The sequence below is a fragment of the Cetorhinus maximus genome, chromosome 6 (genome assembly GCF_964194155.1).
Source record: "Cetorhinus maximus chromosome 6, sCetMax3.hap1.1, whole genome shotgun sequence".
Lineage (NCBI taxonomy): Eukaryota > Metazoa > Chordata > Chondrichthyes > Lamniformes > Cetorhinidae > Cetorhinus > Cetorhinus maximus.
Window position 1 is genome coordinate 4,703,119 of NC_135884.1, and position 24,628 is coordinate 4,727,746.

Sequence of the window (24,628 nt, forward strand, 5' to 3'; positions counted from 1 at the left end):
ACCAGCCCCTACAACCCACCGAGATCTCTGCACTCCTCCAATTCTGGCCTCTTGAACATTCCGATTTTAATTGCTCCACCACTGGTGACTGTGCCTTCATTTGCCTAGGTCCTAAGCTCTTCCCTCCCTATGCCCCTCAACCTCTCTACATCTCTCTCTCCTCCTTAAAACCTACCTTTTTGACCAAGCCATATCTTATGTGGCTCAGTCAAATTTTGTTCATTGCTCCTGTGAAGCACCTTAACGCTGCTGCCTAAACCCCATTCCAATAGGAAACAAGAGATGAAAATAAAATTTAGTGAAATGCTGACGATCAGAGATACAAAGAGAAAACACTGGAATCCACAAAGAGTATCTAGAAAAGAAAGGTCCTTCAATATTTTGGCAGCCGAACCCTGGGAGGCTACATCTGAAATATTAAGTTGCTGATTGACATTTGTCAGAAACTGTGTGGGTGTCACAATCAGTTTCTGTGACCCAGGGAAGGAATGGCTGAGATCAGTCAGGGTTCCCACTCTGACTCCACCATCCTCAGCTTCCTAATACTGTTTGAATGAAGCTCGAGGAATTCATCTTTGACGCTTCCCAGACTCAACATCGAGTTCAATCATTTCAGATCATAACCCCAGCCTCCATGTTTTGGATAGTAGGAGCTATAACGATACTGCTGCTTCCATTTATACCTCCAGACCCATCTTTTGCTTCTTTTCTTGTCTCATTGCCATCTCCTTTTACCCTGCGTCATCATCTCTTTTGTCATTTAATCACTCCTGCATCCCGTCCTATCACAGGCCCTCCCTCTTGTTGTTTCCTTCAACCCAACCCTACCCTATCCTGCCTCTGTACGGGTTTTAAAACCTATTACATAACTTTTTCCAGTTCCGGTGACCTGAAATGTTAGCTCTGTTTTTCACTCTGCACAGATGCTGCCTGACCTGCTGAGTATCTCCAGCGTCTTCTGTTTTTATTCCGCTTCTGACTTCTATGATGCCAACTGCCCTGTGCAGACGCCCGGCGTATGCACATTGACTGAGGCCACGATCAAGTTTCCCCCACACCCCAAGGTCAACTAACTGACTGACAATCGCACCCCAGGCTGTTAAAATAGCTCCTGCCTGACAGTGACAGCACCAGAGGAACCATATACCCAATTAGTACCTTCGGGGCCGGGTGACAAAGTCCATCTCATTAGAAAAATTTAAAACAGAAAAGATCTTTCACCAATCAAAAGATTAATTTTGATTTTATTCCTTCAGAAACCACAAAAAAAAACGTCCCCAGAATAAAAAGCTTTTAAGGCAAGGGGACTTGAGAGAATTTTTTTTTAAACTGTGTCCCACCTCTGGACACTTTAAGACTGTATCATTTTCTTCTGTGGGTCAAATAAATATCTCTTAAAGGCCAAGGTGATAACGGTGGGGTGTGTTTCGCTCTTCCCGTCGTCTGTTTTTGCCGTGTCGCCCTTCCCTCCTTTCGATTTTTTCTTGCTTGATGTGGCGAGCTGCTGCTTGGTTTCTGTGGTTAGTCCATCTGTGGGCAGAGGCCAACAGTTAGAGGGAACTTTAAGCACTTTCCATCAAGAACTTGTATCCAGATAGCATGTTTAACGTAATCCCAAGATGCGTCTCAGACAGGCCATAAAGCGAAATATGACACTGATAAGGTGATATTCGGACAAGTGACCAAAAGCTTGGTCAAGAAGGGTTGTCTTAAAGGTGGGGGGAGAGAGGTAGAGACTCGGAAGTTTAAGAGAGGCAATTCCAGAGCTTTGGTCCTAGGCAGCTGAAGGTATGACTACTAATGGTAGAGTGATTAAAATTGGGGATGCTCCAGAGGCCAGGAGTGGAGCAGTGTAGGTATCTTCGAGGGTTGTGAGCAGATTACAGAGATAGAGGGGCCATGGAGGGATTTGAAAAGACGGATGAGAATTTTAACATCAAGGTACTGCTTGACCAGGAGCTAATGTAGGTCTGCGAGCACAGGGGGGATAAGTGAATGGGACTTGGTGTGTGTAAGGACATTTTATGGACGTTCTGATGGACCTCTCCAATACTCCTCTCACCAGCTACTTGAGCTCTGAACCATATAAACTTCAGAATGACTAAAACTCTCCTCTTAAAGCACACTCAGCGAACACCTCTGAACCTGCCAACAATCACTGGCTTCCTCCTTCCAAACGTGATAACCAGAATGCTACCAGGTATGACAGGCATCAGTTATGTGGCGAGACTGGACAAACTGGAGTTCTTTGGAGCTGAAAAGGTTAAGGAAATTTTCCTTTTCAAGTGGTTATCCAATTCCCTTTTGAAAGTTATTTTTGAATCTGCTGGCACCATCCTTTCCAGATCCAACAACTTGCTGTGTCAAAATAAATTCTCGTTTTGGCCTCAATTGGAGCACTGTTTCGCATCCTGGGCAAGACACTTTAGGAAGGATGTGAAGGCATTACAGAGCAGGGATACAGAGTATGCATAAGAATGGTTCCAGGGATGAACCATGTGGACAGGCTGCAGAAGCTGGGGATGTTCTCCTTGGGGAAGAGAAGATTAGGAGGAGATTTGATAGAGGTGTTCAAAACCATGAAGGGTCTGGACAGAGTAGTTCGGAAGAGAACCGGAGAATACAGATTTAAGGTGGTTGGCAAAATAAGCAATGACAACATGAGGAAAACATTTTCACACAGCGAATGGTTAGGATTTGGAATGCACTGAGTGTGTGGGGGAGGCAGGGTCAATGGAGGCTTTCAAAAGAGAATTGGATAATTATCAAGAAAAACTGCAGGGCTTCGGGGGAAGAGGTGGGGGAGTGGGACTAGACAGTTGCCTTTGCAGAGAGCTAGCACGGACATGACAGGCCAAATCATCTCTGTCAGTGCTGTAACCGTTCACCTCAGGTTCTTATGCCAATTTTAAAAAATCCATGTCCTCTGGTTACCAACTCTTCTACCAGTGGAAACAATTTGTTTTATTAACTCTAACAAAACCCTTAATAATTTTGAACACCTCTATGAAATCTTCTCTTAAACCTTCTCTGCTCTAAGGAGAGCAACCCCAGCTTGACTCCATTTAATTAAAGTCCCGTCCCTGGTATCATTCTAGTAAATCTCCTTTGCACCCTCTTTAAGGCCTTGGCATTCTTCTGTGGTGCCCAGACTTGAACAGAATAAGGTAGCTGAGGCCGAACCAGTGATTTATAAAGATTTATTCTGAGGCTGTGATTAAAAGTGGAAAAGTGATATCTTTGAAGAAACCCTCACCCTCACCTTCATCACCCTGATCAATCTCTCGTCTCTAAGCTCTGGCTTATATAAAATCTTTATCTCAACTCAAACAAAAGCAAAATACTGTGGATCCTGGAAGTCTGAAATAAAAAGAATAAGTGCTAGAAACACCCAGCAGATCTGGCAGCATCTGTGGAGAGAGGCAGAGTTAGCGTTTCAGGTCGATGACCTTTCACCAGAACAGGAACTCTGTTTCTCTCCACAGATGCTGCTTGACCTGCTGAATATTTCAAGCAATTTTTTGTTTTTATTTCACCTTAACCAAAACTCTGCTGACCTGCAGTAAAGCACAACTGCCCAACAGCTCTGAACATGGTAACCATCACTGGCGGGTCCTCCTAATATGATTTCAAAATCCCCGGCTACAGGTTTCTACTTGGTATCACTGTACCCAAGTCTTTGACTTCCTCCATCCATGCATTTGGTCCCAGTGACAGCGATTCCACTTCAAAAGCACTTCACTGCCTACTAAAATAGTCGGGGCATCCTCAGGATATAAAACGTGCCATATGATTCAATGAGTTGGACTGTCACCTCTTAGACAGCAAGTTCTGGGTTCAAATCCCACTCCAGTGGCTTGATCTCCACAAACCGGTGTAACACGGCCAGAGCACTACTGAGGGAGTGCAGCGCTATTGGAGGTATCATTCGCTTAGGTGAGACCTTAAGAACCTGTCTACCCCCCTCAGATGGTTTTTAAAGATCCTGTGACAGTATTCAAAAAAGAGCAGGGGTGTCCTGTCCAATATTTATCCCTCAATCAACATCACTAAAAAGCAGATGATCTGGCCATTACTACATATTCTGTTTTTGGGAGCTTGCTGTGTGCAAATTGGCTGCTGCGTTTTCTGTATTACAGCAGTGGCTACACTTCAAAAAGAACCTGAGACTGTAGAGCAAACCTTTTTTTTTCAAAAAGATAATCAAAGCAAGAAGGTAGTGAAGGGGTTAAATGACTAACATGGATTCAAACATTGCTGAAATATTGTTGTGGAATTCAGCTCACAGACATTGTGGCATCACACTCGCATTCTAACAGGCGATGGCTGAGGCTCTGGACAATGTGGCACAAGCCAAGCCCTTGCTGCGAGGAGGAGCTGACACACAAGAGTGAGCACGTATGCAGGCAGACCAGGCCCTGTCCAGGTATTCTGAATATGTGGAGTCACACTTTATCTCAAACCACCAAAATCAGATAACGACTTTTGCCCTCATGTCTAAAAAAAGATTGCGATAGGATGGGCTGGCATCATTGGTCTGACCCATAGGGGAAAGGACACCATCAAAGGCCCTGGTGCCAGGAGGTCTGCAGATTACAGTGGCTCCATCACAGACCCCTATGCATGTAAGAACCATGGCAGACAGTACACCACGTAATCTCAGCTTCATCTATTCACCTCTGTGGATTTCTCTGGTTACGGAAAACATACTCCCTTTCACTTCAGGAGGAATCAGGAAAACAGGTTAAAGTGCCCCCCGATCGCATTAGACAAGACCCATGAATTATGCAGGCAGAAACTGGGGGACATTTCTGTGTATCCCTGCGCTAATTTCCACCGCCAGTGATGAGCAATGGGATTTATATTTACAGCTCATGAACATTAGACTGATTTAACCCTTTATTTACTAAGGGTTGACATCAACAAGGGAGGTAGCTGAGTTTACTGAAACAAAATGCATTCAATTTCTCAGGGAATTTGCGATAATTTTACTAATATGCAATCAGAAAGGGCTTACTGAACATTTTGCTTCAGTATTTGCTCTCCTAATATTGGTAACTACAGACATTTCTGGAAGGTAACTCACACCGTGGCTGCAGTACGAGGTCTACTGGATGCATTGCAGCAGCTCATCAAGGCTATTTTTACAGCACCGCTCTCCCGTGACCTCCTGCCCACTAGGAGGGCAAGAGCAGCAAAGTTGTGGGAGCATTATCGTCTCCACGTTCTCCTCCAAGCCACATGCCATCCCAACTTGGAAATATATCAGCCATTCCTGCATTGTTGCTGGGTCAAAATCCTGGAACCCTCTCCCTCTTAGCCCTGTGCCAGCATCTTTGCCACATGGTCTTCAGCGGTTCAAAGGGTAGGCCTATCAGCACCTTCTCAAGAGGAAAACATGGGTGGGCAATAACTATCAGTGTCACCCACATCTTGAGTCCGGATATTAAAAACGCTCTGAAGTGGAATGCAGGTCAAAGGTTTGCGTTTTCGCCTCGGAGTTAGAAGGTTGTGGGGTCAAGTCCCACTCGAGGAACTTGAGCAAATAATCTAGGCTGACCCTTCAGTGCAGCACTGAGTGCTGCAGAGCTGAATATACCAACCTTTGGATGAGGGAGAGCGAGGTTCTGGGTAACTGTCCTGCTGGACGTTAAAGACCCTTTGGCACCTTTTGAATGGGACATGCCCAATCCTTCCTTTGACCACCAGCCCCAAAAGGAGATCGATAATAGTTTTTCCCCATTGCAGTCTTGGGATCTTCCTGTGCACACAATCGCTGCCGTGTTTCCCTACATCTCTGAGGCGGAAGTGACAGGGCATTACATGAATGGAATAGTTTCTCTTCCCTCTTTTCCATTAGCCCTGTGCTGCTTGTTTAATATCCACATTCAAAACCACATTCCCAAATATTCTCTTAAAAGCTGCGTGATTAAGGTGGACAAGAATTGTTTCTTTTAAAATAATTCATATAGCCATTGCTCCCTATGCTGTGCACCATCCTCAGTCAAGAGGAGAGATGCGAAGGCCAAAGGTCTGTATTTTAGTATTAGAATGCAGAGTCTTATGGATTTTTATAGGTTGCCTCTTCTAATGAGTAAATCTGTACTCAACTCTTCCTATCTTGCTATCATATTCCAATGCATTATTCCTCTGATGACACTAGCCATGCTGAAACAGCGTGCCCACACTCAGCCTTTAGGCTTGTAGTTGAGTAAAGGCCCCTTGGGTGCTGAACCAAGAGGGGCCGAATGGCCTCCTTCTGCACTGTACAATTTGAAGACCTGGATCAGGAACTGTTCCGAGGTAATTGAAACACTTTATATTTTTCCTCCCAAAGCAGTGCAGTTGAAATTCACTTTCTTGTGTTTTGACACGCTGTCAACTAGCCTGCAGGTTATTTGGATTCTTGCTTTTGTGTGGTGCCTGACTCAGCTTAGATACAAGGCGTTGTGCTGAGCTTTCCGCTTTACAGATCCCCACGGGGAGATAAAAGTCGCTGGCAGTGCGATCACTGGCAATCGCTCAGCTCATCTTGTAACAATGCAGCCTTCCCACCCCCGACCATCACCTGAGTTGGCGACAGACCTGATCCATGTAGGCAAAATACCCGCAGCAGAAACCAAACAATAAGGCCTGTCGGCGGTGTCTATGGGTCCTTTCTTTTATGCTCTGCCCTTATATTGCGACATGGCCTGAAGGTGCGTGTCAGCAGTGGGGACAAACAACAAAGGCGCCTGACTGAACACACAAGGTGCTGGCCAAACTCTCAAAACAAACCCGCCATTACCCTACGCCCTGCCTCCCCCTCATCAGCTCTTGTTGGGCTCCTATCTATTGATGGGTCATTGAGCATGCTCAGAATTCAGAATATTTTTTTACATAGAATCTACAGCACGGAGTCAGGTCATGTGATCCATGCTGGTGTTTATGTTCCATATGAGCCTTTGACTCTATCAATATCCTACCATTCTTTTCCCCATCATGTATTTATGTAGCTTCCCCTTAAAGGCATTTATACTAATCAGCTCAACTCCTCCATGTGGTATTGAGTTCCGCACTCCCACCACTCTCTGGGTAAAGAAGTTTCTTCTGAGCACTTTACATACGAACATACAAATTAGGAGCAGGAGTAGGCCACTCGGCCCCTTGAGCCTGCTCCGTCATTCAATAAGATCATGGCTGATCTGAATGTAACCTCAACCCCACATATCTGCCTACCCCCGATAACCTTTCACCCCTTGTTAATCAAGAATATATCCAGCTCTGCCTTAAAAATATTCAAAGACTCTGCTTCCACTGCCATTTGAGGAAGAGAGTTCTAAAGATTCCTGACTGTCAGAGAAAAAAAATTCTCCTTATCTCTGTCTTAAACGAGCGACCCCTTATTTATAAACAGTGACCCTTAGTTCTAGATTCTCCCACAAAAGGAAACATCCTCTCCACATCCACCCTGTCAAGACCCCTCAGGATCTTAAAGTTTTCAATCAAGTCGCTTCTTACTCTTCCAAACTCCAGTGGATACAAGCCTAACCTGTCCAACCTTTCTTAAGACTAAGAGTTGTGGGGAGAAGGAGACAGAATGGCACTAAGGGAGTTGGTCATTCTGAGAACCAGTGCAGACACGATGGGATGAATAGCTACTTCTACACCGTAAGAATTCTGTGAGTCTGTAGTCTTATACTTATGGCCACTAGTTTTGGACTCTCCTCCACAATGGAAACATCTTCTCTACATCTCCCCATTAAAACCTTTCATAATCTGAAAGACCTCCGTTAGGTCACCCCTCAAGTCTTCTCTTTTCTCAAGAAAAGACCCCCAGCCTGTTTAATTTTTCCTGACAGTTGATCCAACACCAGGGCCTGGGTGAGCTGGTTTTCGTCAGCAAAATTCACCCAAAATTGGCCAAACCAAAACAAAATAAATCACAGAATTTTAAGCGCAAATTATATTCGGCGCAAACCAAGTTTCCTCAATCTAGAAGCTGGTCCTGACCACATCCCCAGGTCAAATTAATCACCATTGGAGGTCTCCTAAAATTGCACTCGTTTTGGAGCCTTCGAAGATGCTTTAAAAACTCTGTTCTGTTGAAGAGTCATACGGACTCGAAACATTAACTGTGTTCCTCTCCGCAGGTGCTGTCAGACCTGCTGAGTTTTTCCAGGTATTTTTGTTTTTGCTTTAAAAATTAAGCTATTTTTAGTGCAAGTGTACGAAGAGGAAAGTTGTAAAAGCTTTTGATGCTTAGGAAAGGTTGGACGGGTTGGGTTTGTTTCCCCTGGAGTTTAGAAGAGTGAGGGGTGACTTGATTGAAGTATATAAGATCCTGAACACAGTAGTGTTCAGGATCTTATATACTTAGTATTTAGTTGGATTTTGAGGACTCTGGGTCTATACTCGATGGAGTTTAGAAGGATGAGGGGGGATCTGATTGAAACTTACAGAATGAATTCTGAAAGGTCTGGATAGAGTGGACGTGGAGAAGATGTTTCCATTAGTAGGAGAGACTAGGACCCGAGGGCACAGCCTCAGAGTAAAGGGAAGACCTTTTAGAACAGAGATGAGGAGAAACTTCTTTAGCCAGAGAGTGGTGAATCTATGGAATTCATTGCCACAGAAGGCTGTGGAGGCCAGGTCATTGAGTGTATTTAAGACTGAGATAGATAGGTTCTTGATTGGTAAGGGGATCAAAGGTTACGGGGAGAAGGAGGGAGAATGGGGTTGAGAAACTTATCAGCCATGATTGAATGGCGGAGCAGACCCGATGGGCCAAATGGCCTAATTTCTGCTCCTATGTCTTATGGTCTTATGGAATGGTCTTGACAAGTTGGACCTAGAAAGGATGTTTCCTCTTGTGGGTGAGTCCACAACTAGGGGGCACTGTTTTAAAGTTAAGGGTCACCTTTTTCAGACAGAGATAAAGGAGAAAACCTTTCTCTCAGAGGGTTGGGTGACTTTAGAACTCTCTGCCTCAGAAGGTGGTGGAGGTGGGGGGTCATTGAATATTTTAAAGGCAGAGATAGATAGATTCTTGTTAGGCAAGGGAATCAAAGGTTATCAGGGGTAGATGGGAATGTGAAAGTCAAAACACAAACAGATCAGCCGTGATCTTATTGAATGGCGGAGCAGGCTCGAGGGGCCGAATGGCCAACCTCTGCTCCTATTTTGTACCTTCCTATGATTAAAATACTTATTTTTTTGTGATAAACTCATTTTCAACACATCAATCAAATGGCACCAACATTCTTTTTTTTTACTCTTAACTATATCAAGGAATAATTTTTTAAAGCAAAAACTTTGCTTAAAAAACTATGTTCGAAAACACTGTTGCAAATGAACTTGACTGAAAATTAAAAGCTAGTACAAGTTTGGGTGGCATTTGCACCCAGAACGAGGCAAACTCTGCCCCTGCAGAAATCTAGGAAGTGAATATTTCTGAGGAGAGAGAGAGAGAGAGAGAGAGAGAGAGTAGCATTAACATGCAATGAATCATGTTTAAACTGGACCACACCTTGGGAACAGAGCCTTGCCCTGGGCACGGGAGAGATTCCTTAAGAGAAATGGTGCAGAGAGGAGTCGAAACCCGGACAGAAAACAGAGCTATGAGGAAAAGACTGGAGAAACTTGGGTTTTGAGGCACAAATTTCAGATTCGCACCAGAAAAAAAGGGAGATTAAGAGAAATATTTTCCATCGAAGGACTATTTTAATAAAAGCACATGATAAGTGACTTTGAAGCCAATTCAATTACAACATTTAAGAGTGAACTAGATAAACAATTGAAGAAGAAAAAATTGTAGGTGTACAGGGAAGGAGCAGAGAATTGGGATTAGAGTAGACAACTCTGATGGGAACTAGCACTGGCAGGGTGGGCCGAATGGCTACTATTGTTGAAATTTCTACGCTCATATAATCTTTGGTCTTGGATGGAGGCGACTGAGAAAGGAGCCAATTGAAGTTAATGAAATAATATAATGGTTCAGAAAGGGGGAATCTGGAAACACTATTTCAGATTCAACCACAACAAGGGATCACAGGCATAAACTGCTGAATTGGGACTGATATCAGTGACCTTTCAACAACCTCAAGCGGGAACTGGACTGGTTCCCGAATGAGGCCGTGGTGCATCCTATAGAAGGCAAATGGCTGTAAAAACAACATCTTGCTTTTATATGGTGCCTATAACACAGTAAATCACAGGACCGTCATCAAACACTGAGTAACACAAGGAGATTATGGCAGGTGATCAAGAACTTGGTCAAGGAGATCATAAAGATTAGAGGCAGGTAGAGAAATGGAAAGGTTTAGGGAGGGAATTCCAGAGCTCACTGCCCAGGCAGCAGAGGGCAAGGCCACCAGAGATGGAGCAATGAATATCAGAGATGCACAAGAGACCAGAGCCAGTAGCACTTAGCCCACGTGATGTCCTGGACTGGTTTTAATCACCTGAAGAGCTTGGAGCGGAACTTTACTTTTCCTCCTTACTTTTCTCGGGGTTTTTACCTCTCCCAGGAGATTACATGGTCGTGGCGGAGGGGGTATGAAGTGCATGGTCATAATGCTGCAAGGATCCTGAACAACTCAAAGGACCCGTGGTCTTTTCCTGTGTGATTTTTTTTTAATAGGTTTGTATGAAAGTTAAAGCAGGAGGAATATACAAATGGCCTCAAGTATATACATAATGGAATCTTTCAAGCTCAGAAAGGGAAATGAGCAAACTGATCCAGAAACATTGCTTATTACAGTGAAAGGTTTAAATGTCAGGGAATACAGGTTAAAAAGCTGGAAAATATGAGTCAGTTGGAATTCCTTGACAAAGGGTAGTCAGTTACAGAATAAGTTCACAGGGAAATCCACTGATAAATGGAGTCAACAGAATAGTTTGGAGGATAATGCAAGGCAAATAGAAAAGGTCGGGTTGATTCTGCCTTAGCTATAACTCAGAGAACTGACACTAACGAACCGTCTCATGAGCTTTCTCTGCACTAACTCAAATCTCCCTCGCTTCTTGGCAATCAGAACTGGACACAATGCTCCAGCTGGGTCTGACCAGAACTGGACACAGTGCTCCAGCTGGGTCTGACCAGAACTGGACACAGTGCTCCAGCTGGATCGGACCAGAACTGGACACAGTGCTCCAGCTGGGTCTGACCAGAACTGGACACAGTGCTCCAGCTGGATCTGACCAGAACTGGACACAGTGCTCCAGCTGGATCGGACCAGAACTGGACACAATGCTCCAGCTGGGTCTGAGCAGAACTGGACACAGTGCTCCAGCTGGATCGGACCAGAACTGGACACAGTGCTCCAGCTGGATCTGACCAGAACTGGACACAGTGCTCCAGCTGGGTCTGAGCAGAACTGGACACAGTGCTCCAGCTGGGTCTGACCAGAACTGGACACAGTTCTCCAGCTGGATCGGACCAGAACTGGACACAGTGCTCCAGCTGGGTCTGACCAGAACTGGACACAGTTCTCCAGCTGGGTCTGACCAGAACTGGACACAATGCTCCAGCTGGATCTGACCAGAACTGGACACAGTGCTCCAGCTGGGTCTGAGCAGAACTGGACACAATGCTCCAGCTGGGTCTGACCAGAACTGGACACAATGCTCCAGCTGGGTCTGACCAGAACTGGACACAGTGCTCCAGCTGGATCGGACCAGAACTGGACACAATGCTCCAGCTGGGTCTGAGCAGAACTGGACACAATGCTCCAGCTGGATCGGACCAGAACTGGACACAGTGCTCCAGCTGGATCTGAGCAGAACTGGACACAGTGCTCCAGCTGGATCGGACCAGAACTGGACACAATGCTCCAGCTGGGTCTGAGCAGAACTGGACACAGTGCTCCAGCTGGGTCTGACCAGAACTGGACACAGTGCTCCAGCTGGGTCTGAGCAGAAATGGACACAATGCTCCAACTGGGTCTGACCAGAACTGGACACAGTGCTCCAGCTGGATCTGACCAGAACTGGACACAGTGCTCCAGCTGGATCTGACCAGAACTGGACACAGTGCTCCAGCTGGATCGGACCAGAACTGGACACAGTGCTCCAGCTGGGTCTGACCAGAACTGGACACAGTGCTCCAGTTGGATCGGACCAGAACTGGACACAGTGCTCCAGCTGGATCGGACCAGAACTGGACACAGTGCTCCAGCTGGGTCTGACCAGAACTGGACACAGTGCTCCAGCTGGATCTGACCAAAACTGGACACAATGCTCCAGCTGGGTCTGAGCAGAACTGGACACAGTGCTCCAGCTGGGTCTGACCAGAACTGGACACAGTACTCCAGCTGGGTCTGACCAGAACTGGACACAGTGCTCCAGCTGGGTCTGAGCAGAACTGGACACAGTGCTCCAGCTGGGTCTGAGCAGAACTGGACACAGTGCTCCAGCTGGGTCTGAGCAGAACTGGACACAATGCTCCAGCTGGGTCTGACCAGAACTGGACACAGTGCTTCAGCTGGGTCTGACCAGAACTGGACACAGTGCTCCAGCTGGATCTGACCAGAACTGGACACAGTGCTCCAGCTGGATCGGACCAGAACTGGACACAATGCTCCAGCTGGGTCTGAGCAGAACTGGACACAGTGCTCCAGCTGGATCGGACCAGAACTGGACACAGTGCTCCAGCTGGATCTGAGCAGAACTGGACACAGTGCTCCAGCTGGGTCTGAGCAGAACTGGACACAGTGCTCCAGCTGGGTCTGACCAGAACTGGACACAGTTCTCCAGCTGGGTCTGACCAGAACTGGACACAATGCTCCAGCTGGATCTGACCAGAACTGGACACAGTGCTCCAGCTGGGTCTGAGCAGAACTGGACACAATGCTCCAGCTGGGTCTGACCAGAACTGGACACAATGCTCCAGCTGGGTCTGACCAGAACTGGACACAATGCTCCAGCTGGGTCTGACCAGAACTGGACACAATGCTCCAGCTGGATCGGACCAGAACTGGACACAGTGCTCCAGCTGGATCTGACCAGAACTGGACACAGTGCTCCAGCTGGGTCTGACCAGAACTGGACACAGTGCTCCAGCTGGATCTGACCAGAACTGGACACAGTGCTCCAGCTGGATCGGACCAGAACTGGACACAATGCTCCAGCTGGGTCTGAGCAGAACTGGACACAGTGCTCCAGTTGGGTCTGACCAGAACTGGACACAGTTCTCCAGCTGGATCGGACCAGAACTGGACACAGTGCTCCAGCTGGGTCTGACCAGAACTGGACACAGTGCTCCAGCTGGGTCTGACCAGAACTGGACACAGTGCTCCAGCTGGATCGGACCAGAACTGGACACAGTGCTCCAGCTGGGTCTGAGCAGAACTGGACACAATGCTCCAGCTGGGTCTGAGCAGAACTGGACACAGTGCTCCAGCTGGGTCTGACCAGAACTGGACACAGTTCTCCAGCTGGATCGGACCAGAACTGGACACAGTGCTCCAGCTGGATCTGACCAGAACTGGACACAGTGCTCCAGCTGGATCTGACCAGAACTGGACACAGTGCTCCAGCTGGATCTGACCAGAACTGGACACAGTGCTCCAGCTGGGTCTGAGCAGAACTGGACACAGTGCTCCAGCTGGATCGGACCAGAAATGGACACAGTGCTCCAGCTGGGTCTGAGCAGAACTGGACACAGTGCTCCAGCTGGATCGGACCAGAACTGGACACAGTGCTCCAGCTGGGTCTGAGCAGAACTGGACACAGTGCTCCAGCTGTGTCTGACCAGAACTGGACACAGTGCTCCAGCTGGGTCTGAGCAGAACTGGACACAGTGCTCCAGCTGGATTGGACCAGAACTGGACACAGTGCTCCAGCTGGGTCTGACCAGAACTGGACACAGTGCTCCAGCTGGATCTGACCAGAACTGGACACAGTACTCCAGCTGGGTCTGACCAGAACTGGACACAATGCTCCAGCTGGGTCTGAGCAGAACTGGACACAGTGCTCCAGCTGTGTCTGACCAGAACTGGACACAGTGCTCCAGCTGGATCTGACCAGAACTGGACACAATGCTCCAGCTGGGTCTGAGCAGAACTGGACACAGTGCTCCAGCTGTGTCTGACCAGAACTGGACACAATGCTCCAGCTGGGTCTGACCAGAACTGGACACAGTGCTCCAGCTGGGTCTGAGCAGAACTGGACACAGTGCTCCAGCTGGGTCTGACCAGAACTGGACACAGTGCTCCAGCTGGGTCTAAGCAGAAATGGACACAATGCTCCAGCTGGGTCTGACCAGAACTGGACACAGTGCTCCAGCTGGGTCTGAGCAGAAATGGACACAATGCTCCAGCTGGATCTGACCAGAACTGGACACAGTGCTCCAGCTGGATCTGACCAGAACTGGACACAGTGCTCCAGCTGGATCGGACCAGAACTGGACACAGTGCTCCAGCTGGGTCTGAGCAGAACTGGACACAGTGCTCCAGCTGGATCGGACCAGAACTGGACACAGTGCTCCAGCTGGATCGGACCAGAACTGGACACAGTGCTCCAGCTGGGTCTGACCAGAACTGGACACAGTGCTCCAGCTGGGTCTGACCAGAACTGGACACAATGCTCCAGTTGGGTCTGACCAGAACTGGACACAGTGCTCCAGCTGGGTCTGACCAGAACTGGACACAGTGCTCCAGCTGGGTCTGACCAGAACTGGACACAATGCTCCAGCTGGGTCTGACCAGAACTGGACACAATGCTCCAGCTGGGTCTGACCAGAACTGGACACAATGCTCCAGCTGGATCGGACCAGAACTGGACACAGTGCTCCAGCTGGGTCTGACCAGAACTGGACACAGTGCTCCAGCTGGATCTGACCAGAACTGGACACAGTGCTCCAGCTGGGTCTGACCAGAACTGGACACAATGGTCCAGCTGGGTCTGACCAGAACTGGACACAATGCTCCAGCTGGATCGGACCAGAACTGGACACAGTGCTCCAGCTGGATCTGACCAGAACTGGACACAGTGCTCCAGCTGGATCTGACCAGAACTGGACACAGTGCTCCAGCTGGATCTGACCAGAACTGGACACAGTGCTCCAGCTGGGTCTGACCAGAACTGGACACAGTGCTCCAGCTGGGTCTGACCAGAACTGGACACAGTGCTCCAGCTGGATCGGACCAGAACTGGACACAGTGCTCCAGCTGGGTCTGAGCAGAACTGGACACAGTGCTCCAGCTGTGTCTGACCAGAACTGGACACAGTGCTCCAGCTGGGTCTGAGCAGAACTGGACACAGTGCTCCAGCTGTGTCTGACCAGAACTGGACACAGTGCTCCAGCTGGGTCTGACCAGAACTGGACACAGTGCTCCAGCTGGGTCTGAGCAGAAATGGACACAATGCTCCAACTGGGTCTGACCAGAACTGGACACAGTGCTCCAGCTGGGTCTGACCAGAACTGGACACAGTGCTCCAGTTGGATCGGACCAGAACTGGACACAGTGCTCCAGCTGGATCGGACCAGAACTGGACACAGTGCTCCAGCTGGGTCTGACCAGAACTGGACACAGTGCTCCAGCTGGATCTGACCAAAACTGGACACAATGCTCCAGCTGGGTCTGAGCAGAACTGGACACAGTACTCCAGCTGGGTCTGAGCAGAACTGGACACAGTGCTCCAGCTGGGTCTGAGCAGAACTGGACACAGTGCTCCAGCTGGGTCTGACCAGAACTGGACACAGTGCTCCAGCTGGGTCTGAGCAGAACTGGACACAATACTCCAGCTGGATCGGACCAGAACTGCACACAGTGCTCCAGCTGGGTCTGACCAGAACTGGACACAGTGCTCTAGCTGGGTCTGACCAGAACTGGACACAGTGCTCCAGCTGGGTCTGACCAGAACTGGACACAGTGCTCCAGCTGGGTCTGACCAGAACTGGACACAGTGCTCCAGCTGAGTCTGACCAGAACTGGACACAGTGCTCCAGCTGAATCTGACCAGAACTGGACACAGTGCTCCAGCTGGATCTGACCAGAACTGGACACAGTGCTCCAGCTGGATCTGACCAGAACTGGACACAGTGCTCCAGCTGGATCGGACCAGAACTGGACACAGTGCTCCAGCTGGATCGGACCAGAACTGGACACAGTGCTCCAGCTGGGTCTGAGCAGAACTGGACACAATGCTCCAGCTGGGTCTGACCAGAACTGGACACAATGCTCCAGCTGGGTCTGACCAGAACTGGACACAGTGCTCCAGCTGGATCAGACCAGAACTGGACACAATGCTCCAGCTGGGTCTGACCAGAACTGGACACAATGCTCCAGCTGGATCGGACCAGAACTGGACACAGTGCTCCAGCTGGATCGGACCAGAACTGGACACAATGCTCCAGCTGGGTCTGAGCAGAACTGGACACAGTGCTCCAGTTGGGTCTGACCAGAACTGGACACAGTTCTCCAGCTGGATCGGACCAGAACTGGACACAGTGCTCCAGCTGGGTCTGACCAGAACTGGACACAGTGCTCCAGCTGGGTCTGACCAGAACTGGACACAGTGCTCCAGCTGGATCGGACCAGAACTGGACACAGTGCTCCAGCTGGGTCTGAGCAGAACTGGACACAATGCTCCAGCTGGGTCTGAGCAGAACTGGACACAGTGCTCCAGCTGGGTCTGACCAGAACTGGACACAGTTCTCCAGCTGGATCGGACCAGAACTGGACACAGTGCTCCAGCTGGATCTGACCAGAACTGGACACAGTGCTCCAGCTGGATCTGACCAGAACTGGACACAGTGCTCCAGCTGGATCTGACCAGAACTGGACACAGTGCTCCAGCTGGATCGGACCAGAACTGGACACAGTGCTCCAGCTGGGTCTGAGCAGAACTGGACACAGTGCTCCAGCTGGATCGGACCAGAACTGGACACAGTGCTCCAGCTGGGTCTGAGCAGAACTGGACACAGTGCTCCAGCTGTGTCTGACCAGAACTGGACACAGTGCTCCAGCTGGGTCTGAGCAGAACTGGACACAGTGCTCCAGCTGGATTGGACCAGAACTGGACACAGTGCTCCAGCTGGGTCTGACCAGAACTGGACACAGTGCTCCAGCTGGATCTGACCAGAACTGGACACAGTACTCCAGCTGGGTCTGACCAGAACTGGACACAATGCTCCAGCTGGGTCTGAGCAGAACTGGACACAGTGCTCCAGCTGTGTCTGACCAGAACTGGACACAGTGCTCCAGCTGGATCTGACCAGAACTGGACACAATGCTCCAGCTGGGTCTGACCAGAACTGGACACAGTGCTCCAGCTGGGTCTGAGCAGAACTGGACACAGTGCTCCAGCTGTGTCTGACCAGAACTGGACACAATGCTCCAGCTGGGTCTGACCAGAACTGGACACAGTGCTCCAGCTGGGTCTAAGCAGAAATGGACACAATGCTCCAGCTGGGTCTGACCAGAACTGGACACAGTGCTCCAGCTGGGTCTGAGCAGAAATGGACACAATGCTCCAGCTGGATCTGACCAGAACTGGACACAGTGCTCCAGCTGGATCTGACCAGAACTGGACACAGTGCTCCAGCTGGATCGGACCAGAACTGGACACAGTGCTCCAGCTGGGTCTGAGCAGAACTGGACACAGTGCTCCAGCTGGATCGGACCAGAACTGGACACAGTGCTCCAGCTGGATCGGACCAGAACTGGACACAGTGCTCCAGCTGGGTCTGACCAGAACTGGACACAGTGCTCCAGCTGGGTCTGACCAGAACTGGACACAATGCTCCAGTTGGGTCTGACCAGAACTGGACACAGTGCTCCAGCTGGGTCTGACCAGAACTGGACACAGTGCTCCAGCTGGGTCTGACCAGAACTGGACACAATGCTCCAGCTGGGTCTGACCAGAACTGGACACAATGCTCCAGCTGGGTCTGACCAGAACTGGACACAATGCTCCAGCTGGATCGGACCAGAACTGGACACAGTGCTCCAGCTGGGTCTGACCAGAACTGGACACAGTGCTCCAGCTGGATCTGACCAGAACTGGACACAGTGCTCCAGCTGGGTCTGACCAGAACTGGACACAATGCTCCAGCTGGGTCTGACCAGAACTGGACACAATGCTCCAGCTGGGTCTGACCAGAACTGGACACAATGCTCCAGCTGGATCGGACCAGAACTGGACACAGTGCTCCAGCTGGATCTGACCAGAACTGGACACAGTGCTCCAGCTGGATCTGACCAGAACTGGACACAGTGCTCCAGCTGGATCTGACCAGAACTGGACACAGTGCTCCAGCTGGGTCTGACCAGAACTGGACACAGTGCTCCAGCTGGGTCTGACCAGAACTGGACACAGTGCTCCAGCTGGATCGGACCAGAACTGGACACAGTGCTCCAGCTGGGTCTGAGCAGAACTGGACACAGTGCTCCAGCTGTGTCTGACCAGAACTGGACACAGTGCTCCAGCTGGGTCTGAGCAGAACTGGACACAGTGCTCCAGCTGTGTCTGACCAGAACTGGACACAGTGCTCCAGCTGGGTCTGACCAGAACTGGACACAGTGCTCCAGCTGGGTCTGAGCAGAAATGGACACAATGCTCCAACTGGGTCTGACCAGAACTGGACACAGTGCTCCAGCTGGGTCTGACCAGAACTGGACACAGTGCTCCAGTTGGATCGGACCAGAACTGGACACAGTGCTCCAGCTGGATCGGACCAGAACTGGACACAGTGCTCCAGCTGGGTCTGACCAGAACTGGACACAGTGCTCCAGCTGGATCTGACCAAAACTGGACACAATGCTCCAGCTGGGTCTGAGCAGAACTGGACACAGTACTCCAGCTGGGTCTGAGCAGAACTGGACACAGTGCTCCAGCTGGGTCTGAGCAGAACTGGACACAGTGCTCCAGCTGGGTCTGACCAGAACTGGACACAGTGCTCCAGCTGGGTCTGAGCAGAACTGGACACAATACTCCAGCTGGATCGGACCAGAACTGCACACAGTGCTCCAGCTGGGTCTGACCAGAACTGGACACAGTGCTCTAGCTGGGTCTGACCAGAACTGGACACAGTGCTCCAGCTGGGTCTGACCAGAACTGGACACAGTGCTCCAGCTGGGTCTGACCAGAACTGGACACAGTGCTCCAGCTGAGTCTGACCAGAACTGGACACAGTGCTCCAGCTGGGTTTGAGCAGAACTGGACACAATGCTCCAGCTGGGTCTGAGCAGAACTGGACACAGTTCTCCAGCTGGATCGGACCAGAACTGGACACAGTGCTCCAGCTGAATCTGACCAGAACTGGACACAGTGCTCCAGCTGGATCTGACCAGAACTGGACACAGTGCTCCAGCTGGATCTGACCAGAACTGGACACAGTGCTCCAGCTGGATCGGACCAGAACTGGACACAGTGCTCCAGCTGGATCGGACCAGAACTGGACACAGTGCTCCAGCTGGGTCTGAGCAGAACTGGACACAGTGCTCCAGCTGGGTCTGAGCAGAACTGGACACAGTGCTCCAGCTGGATCGGACCAGAACTGGACACAGTGCTCCAGCTGGGTCTGAGCAGAACTGGACACAGTGCTCCAGCTGGATCTGACCAGAACTGGACACAGTGCTCCAGCTGGGTCTGAGCAGAACTGGACACAGTGCTCCAGCTGTGTCTGACCAGAACTGGACACAGTGCTCCAGCTGGGTCTGAGCAGAACTGGACACAGTGCTCCAGCTGTGTCTGACCAGAACTGGACACAGTGCTCCAGCTGAGTCTGAGCAGAACTGGACACAGTGCTCCAGCTGGGTCTAAGCAGAAATGGACACAATGCTCCAGCTGGGTCTGACCAGAACTGGACACAGTGCTCCAGCTGGGTCTGACCAGAACTGGACACAGTGCTCCAGCTGGGTCTAAGCAGAAATGGACACAATGCTCCAGCTGGGTCTGACCAGAACTGGACACAGTGCTCCAGCTGGGTCTGAGCAGAAATGGACACAATGCTCCAACTGGGTCTGACCAGAACTGGACACAGTGCTCCAGCTGGGTCTGAGCAGAACTGGACACAGTGCTCCAGCTGGATCGGACCAGAACTGGACACAATGCTCCAACTGGGTCTGAGCAGAACTGGACACAATGCTCCCGCTGGGTCTGAGCAGAACTGGACACAATGCTCCAGCTGGATCGGACCAGAACTGGACACAATGCTCCAGCTGGATCGGACCAGAACTGGACACAATGCTCCAGCTGGATCGGACCAGAACTGGACACAATGCTCCAGCTGGATCGGACCAGAACTGGACACAGTGCTCCAGCTGGGTCTGACCAGAACTGGACACAGTGCTCCAGCTGGGTCTGACCAGAACTGGACACAGTGCTCCAGCTGGATCGGACCAGAACTGGACACAATGCTCCAGCTGGGTCTGAGCAGAACTGGACACAGTGCTCCAGCTGGATCGGACCAGAACTGGACACAATGCTCCAGCTGGGTCTGAGCAGAACTGGACACAATGCTCCAGCTGGGTCTGAGCAGAACTGGACACAATGCTCCAGCTGGGTCTGAGCAGAACTGGACACAATGCTCCAACTGGGTCTGAGCAGAACTGGACACAATGCTCCAACTGGGTCTGAGCAGAACTGGACACAATGCTCCAGCTGGGTCTGACCAGAACTGGACACAGTGCTCCAGCTGGATTGGACCAGAACTGGACACAGTGCTCCAGCTGGGTCTGACCAGAACTGGACACAGTGCTCCAGCTGGATCTGACCAGAACTGGACACAGTACTCCAGCTGGGTCTGACCAGAACTGGACACAATGCTCCAGCTGGGTCTGAGCAGAACTGGACACAGTGCTCCAGCTGTGTCTGACCAGAACTGGACACAGTGCTCCAGCTGGATCTGACCAGAACTGGACACAATGCTCCAGCTGGGTCTGACCAGAACTGGACACAGTGCTCCAGCTGGGTCTGAGCAGAACTGGACACAGTGCTCCAGCTGTGTCTGACCAGAACTGGACACAATGCTCCAGCTGGGTCTGACCAGAACTGGACACAGTGCTCCAGCTGGGTCTAAGCAGAAATGGACACAATGCTCCAGCTGTGTCTGACCAGAACTGGACACAGTGCTCCAGCTGGATCTGACCAGAACTGGACACAATGCTCCAGCTGGGTCTGAGCAGAAATGGACACAATGCTCCAGCTGGATCTGACCAGAACTGGACACAGTGCTCCAGCTGGATCTGACCAGAACTGGACACAGTGCTCCAGCTGGATCGGACCAGAACTGGACACAGTGCTCCAGCTGGGTCTGAGCAGAACTGGACACAGTGCTCCAGCTGGATCGGACCAGAACTGGACACAGTGCTCCAGCTGGATCGGACCAGAACTGGACACAGTGCTCCAGCTGGGTCTGACCAGAACTGGACACAGTGCTCCAGCTGGGTCTGACCAGAACTGGACACAATGCTCCAGTTGGGTCTGACCAGAACTGGACACAGTGCTCCAGCTGGGTCTGACCAGAACTGGACACAGTGCTCCAGCTGGGTCTGACCAGAACTGGACACAATGCTCCAGCTGGGTCTGACCAGAACTGGACACAATGCTCCAGTTGGGTCTGACCAGAACTGGACACAGTGCTCCAGCTGGGTCTGACCAGAACTGGACACAATGCTCCAGCTGGATCGGACCAGAACTGGACACAGTGCTCCAGCTGGATCTGACCAGAACTGGACACAGTGCTCCAGCTGGATCTGACCAGAACTGGACACAGTGCTCCAGCTGGATCTGACCAGAACTGGACACAGTGCTCCAGCTGGGTCTGACCAGAACTGGACACAGTGCTCCAGCTGGGTCTGACCAGAACTGGACACAGTGCTCCAGCTGGATCGGACCAGAACTGGACACAGTGCTCCAGCTGGGTCTGAGCAGAACTGGACACAGTGCTCCAGCTGTGTCTGACCAGAACTGGACACAGTGCTCCAGCTGGGTCTGAGCAGAACTGGACACAGTGCTCCAGCTGTGTCTGACCAGAACTGGACACAGTGCTCCAGCTGGGTCTGACCAGAACTGGACACAGTGCTCCAGCTGGGTCTGAGCAGAAATGGACACAATGCTCCAACTGGGTCTGACCAGAACTGGACACAGTGCTCCAGCTGGGTCTGACCAGAACTGGACACAGTGCTCCAGTTGGATCGGACCAGAACTGGACACAGTGCTCCAGTTGGATCGGACCAGAACTGGACACAGTGCTCCAGCTGGGTCTGAGCAGAACTGGACACAGTGCTCCAGCTGGGTCTGACCAGAACTGGACACAGTGCTCCAGCTGGGTCTGAGCAGAACTGGACACAATACTCCAGCTGGATCGGACCAGAACTGCACACAGTGCTCCAGCTGGGTCTGACCAGAACTGGACACAGTGCTCTAGCTGGGTCTGACCAGAACTGGACACAGTGCTCCAGCTGGGTCTGACCAGAACTGGACACAGTGCTCCAGCTGGGTCTGACCAGAACTGGACACAGTGCTCCAGCTGAGTCTGACCAGAACTGGACACAGTGCTCCAGCTGGGTTTGAGCAGAACTGGACACAATGCTCCAGCTGGGTCTGAGCAGAACTGGACACAGTTCTCCAGCTGGATCGGACCAGAACTGGACACAGTGCTCCAGCTGAATCTGACCAGAACTGGACACAGTGCTCCAGCTGGATCTGACCAGAACTGGACACAGTGCTCCAGCTGGATCTGACCAGAACTGGACACAGTGCTCCAGCTGGATCGGACCAGAACTGGACACAGTGCTCCAGCTGGATCGGACCAGAACTGGACACAGTGCTCCAGCTGGGTCTGAGCAGAACTGGACACAGTGCTCCAGCTGGGTCTGAGCAGAACTGGACACAGTGCTCCAGCTGGATCGGACCAGAACTGGACACAGTGCTCCAGCTGGGTCTGAGCAGAACTGGACACAGTGCTCCAGCTGGATCTGACCAGAACTGGACACAGTGCTCCAGCTGGGTCTGAGCAGAACTGGACACAATGCTCCAACTGGGTCTGAGCAGAACTGGACACAATGCTCCAACTGGGTCTGAGCAGAACTGGACACAGTGCTCCCGCTGGGTCTGACCAGAACTGGACACAATGCTCCAGCTGGATCGGACCAGAACTGGACACAATGCTCCAGCTGGATCGGACCAGAACTGGACACAATGCTCCAGCTGGGTCTGAGCAGAACTGGACACAATGCTCCCGCTGGATCGGACCAGAACTGGACACAATGCTCCAGCTGGGTCTGAGCAGAACTGGACACAGTGCTCCAGCTGGGTCTGACCAGAATTGGATACCGTGCTCAAGGTGGGTCTTAGTAGAACTGGTCATAGTATACTGAGAGAATGGAAACTGTGTAAAACCCCACAGGCTGTGTGCACCAGAGAATGTTTGACATGAAATGTAAATGTAATTATAGTGTAACTTGTAATGGAAAATTTAGTGAGGCACCTCATGTACTGTATTGAGAAACTGCTATGTAGTCCACTTTATATAATGTCAAATTTGAACTGTTATGTAATGTACTTTTACAAATATTATGGATCAAGTATATTTTTGGTAAGTTAACAGAACATAGTGCTCCAGGTGTGGTCTGACCAGAGCCTGCTACACAGAATCACAGTGCAGAAGAGGCCCTTCGGCCCATCAAGTCTGAGATCACAGCCTTCCCTGACTTGTATTCCATTGTTTTGGTTGTTATGTTGTCCATTTTTCCTTCTTTGGTGCCACCTTTAATTGTTAACATTAAAACTAACCTGTCATTGTTTTGCTCTGATGGATATTTTCCCCAACTTGATTTGAAATTTCTGAGCCACTTTCTTCAATTCCAAGTTTGGCATCATCTGGAAATGGCACTCATTCCCATTGAGTTTCAGAATCCAAATCATGGGTGCAAATTAAGAGACAGCAGGTGATCCAAACACTGAGCCCCAACGGACCCCAGTTAGTACTTCCTCCACCTGACTGATCTTCTCTAACATCTATGGTTTTTCTAAACCCTTTGACCCATTCCTTATCCATTCCCAAGCTTTACCCTGAATCCCCGCCTAGCTTTAACTAAAAGGCCTTTGTGTGGCAGCTGGTCCAGTGCCTTCTGACAGTCTGTGCCTTGTGGATTCGTTTGGATAGCCAGGGTCCCCTTTTCGAGAGGTAAGGTACCCCTGTGGATATGGTCCCAGGACACATTTTGGAGAGGGAATTTTTTGGGATTGTTTGAATCCTTTGGGATTGTTAAAAATAGACAGGATTGTGTGAAAAAGTGCATAAATTCATTGGAACTGTCAAAGAATTGTTAAAGCTGTCAAAACTGCCAACCTGTCAAAGAACAGTCACAACTCAGAAGACCCTTCAAAGCTATCAAGGAGTTTAACTCTGTTGAGCTTTAGATTTTAAAAAAAGTGTGGAGTTTAAAAAAAAATCAGTGCTTGATAATTAACTCTGTTGACATATGCCTGAGGGTTATCATTATAGGATTTGGGTTGAATGACTGATTATACAACCTAACATTATCATTGTGGGGTGCCTGTTAAGTGAGCAGTTTGATTGAGAGCTAAGTGCTTATAGAATAGAAACGTTTGTTCTCATAACAGATTAGTTGAAAGAATTTCAATGTATTGAATGTCTTTTTCTATCAATGAGAGCGTTTATTTTTTTAAATAC

General features: G+C 50.2%; 1 protein-coding gene across 2 annotated transcripts in view; it reads right to left on the reverse strand.

Moving 5' to 3' along the window:
• Positions 1–1,227: 1,227 nt before the first annotated feature.
• eefsec (eukaryotic elongation factor, selenocysteine-tRNA-specific) overlaps positions 1,228–24,628 on the reverse strand; it is a 400,490-nt gene continuing 377,089 nt past the window's right edge. For both annotated transcript variants that reach the window (XM_078543117.1, XM_078543116.1), the window contains one exon: positions 1,228–1,530. In XM_078543117.1, coding sequence (XP_078399243.1) covers positions 1,352–1,530 — 179 coding nt within the window. In that variant the 3' untranslated portion in view covers positions 1,228–1,351. The remainder of the gene's footprint in view (positions 1,531–24,628) is intronic.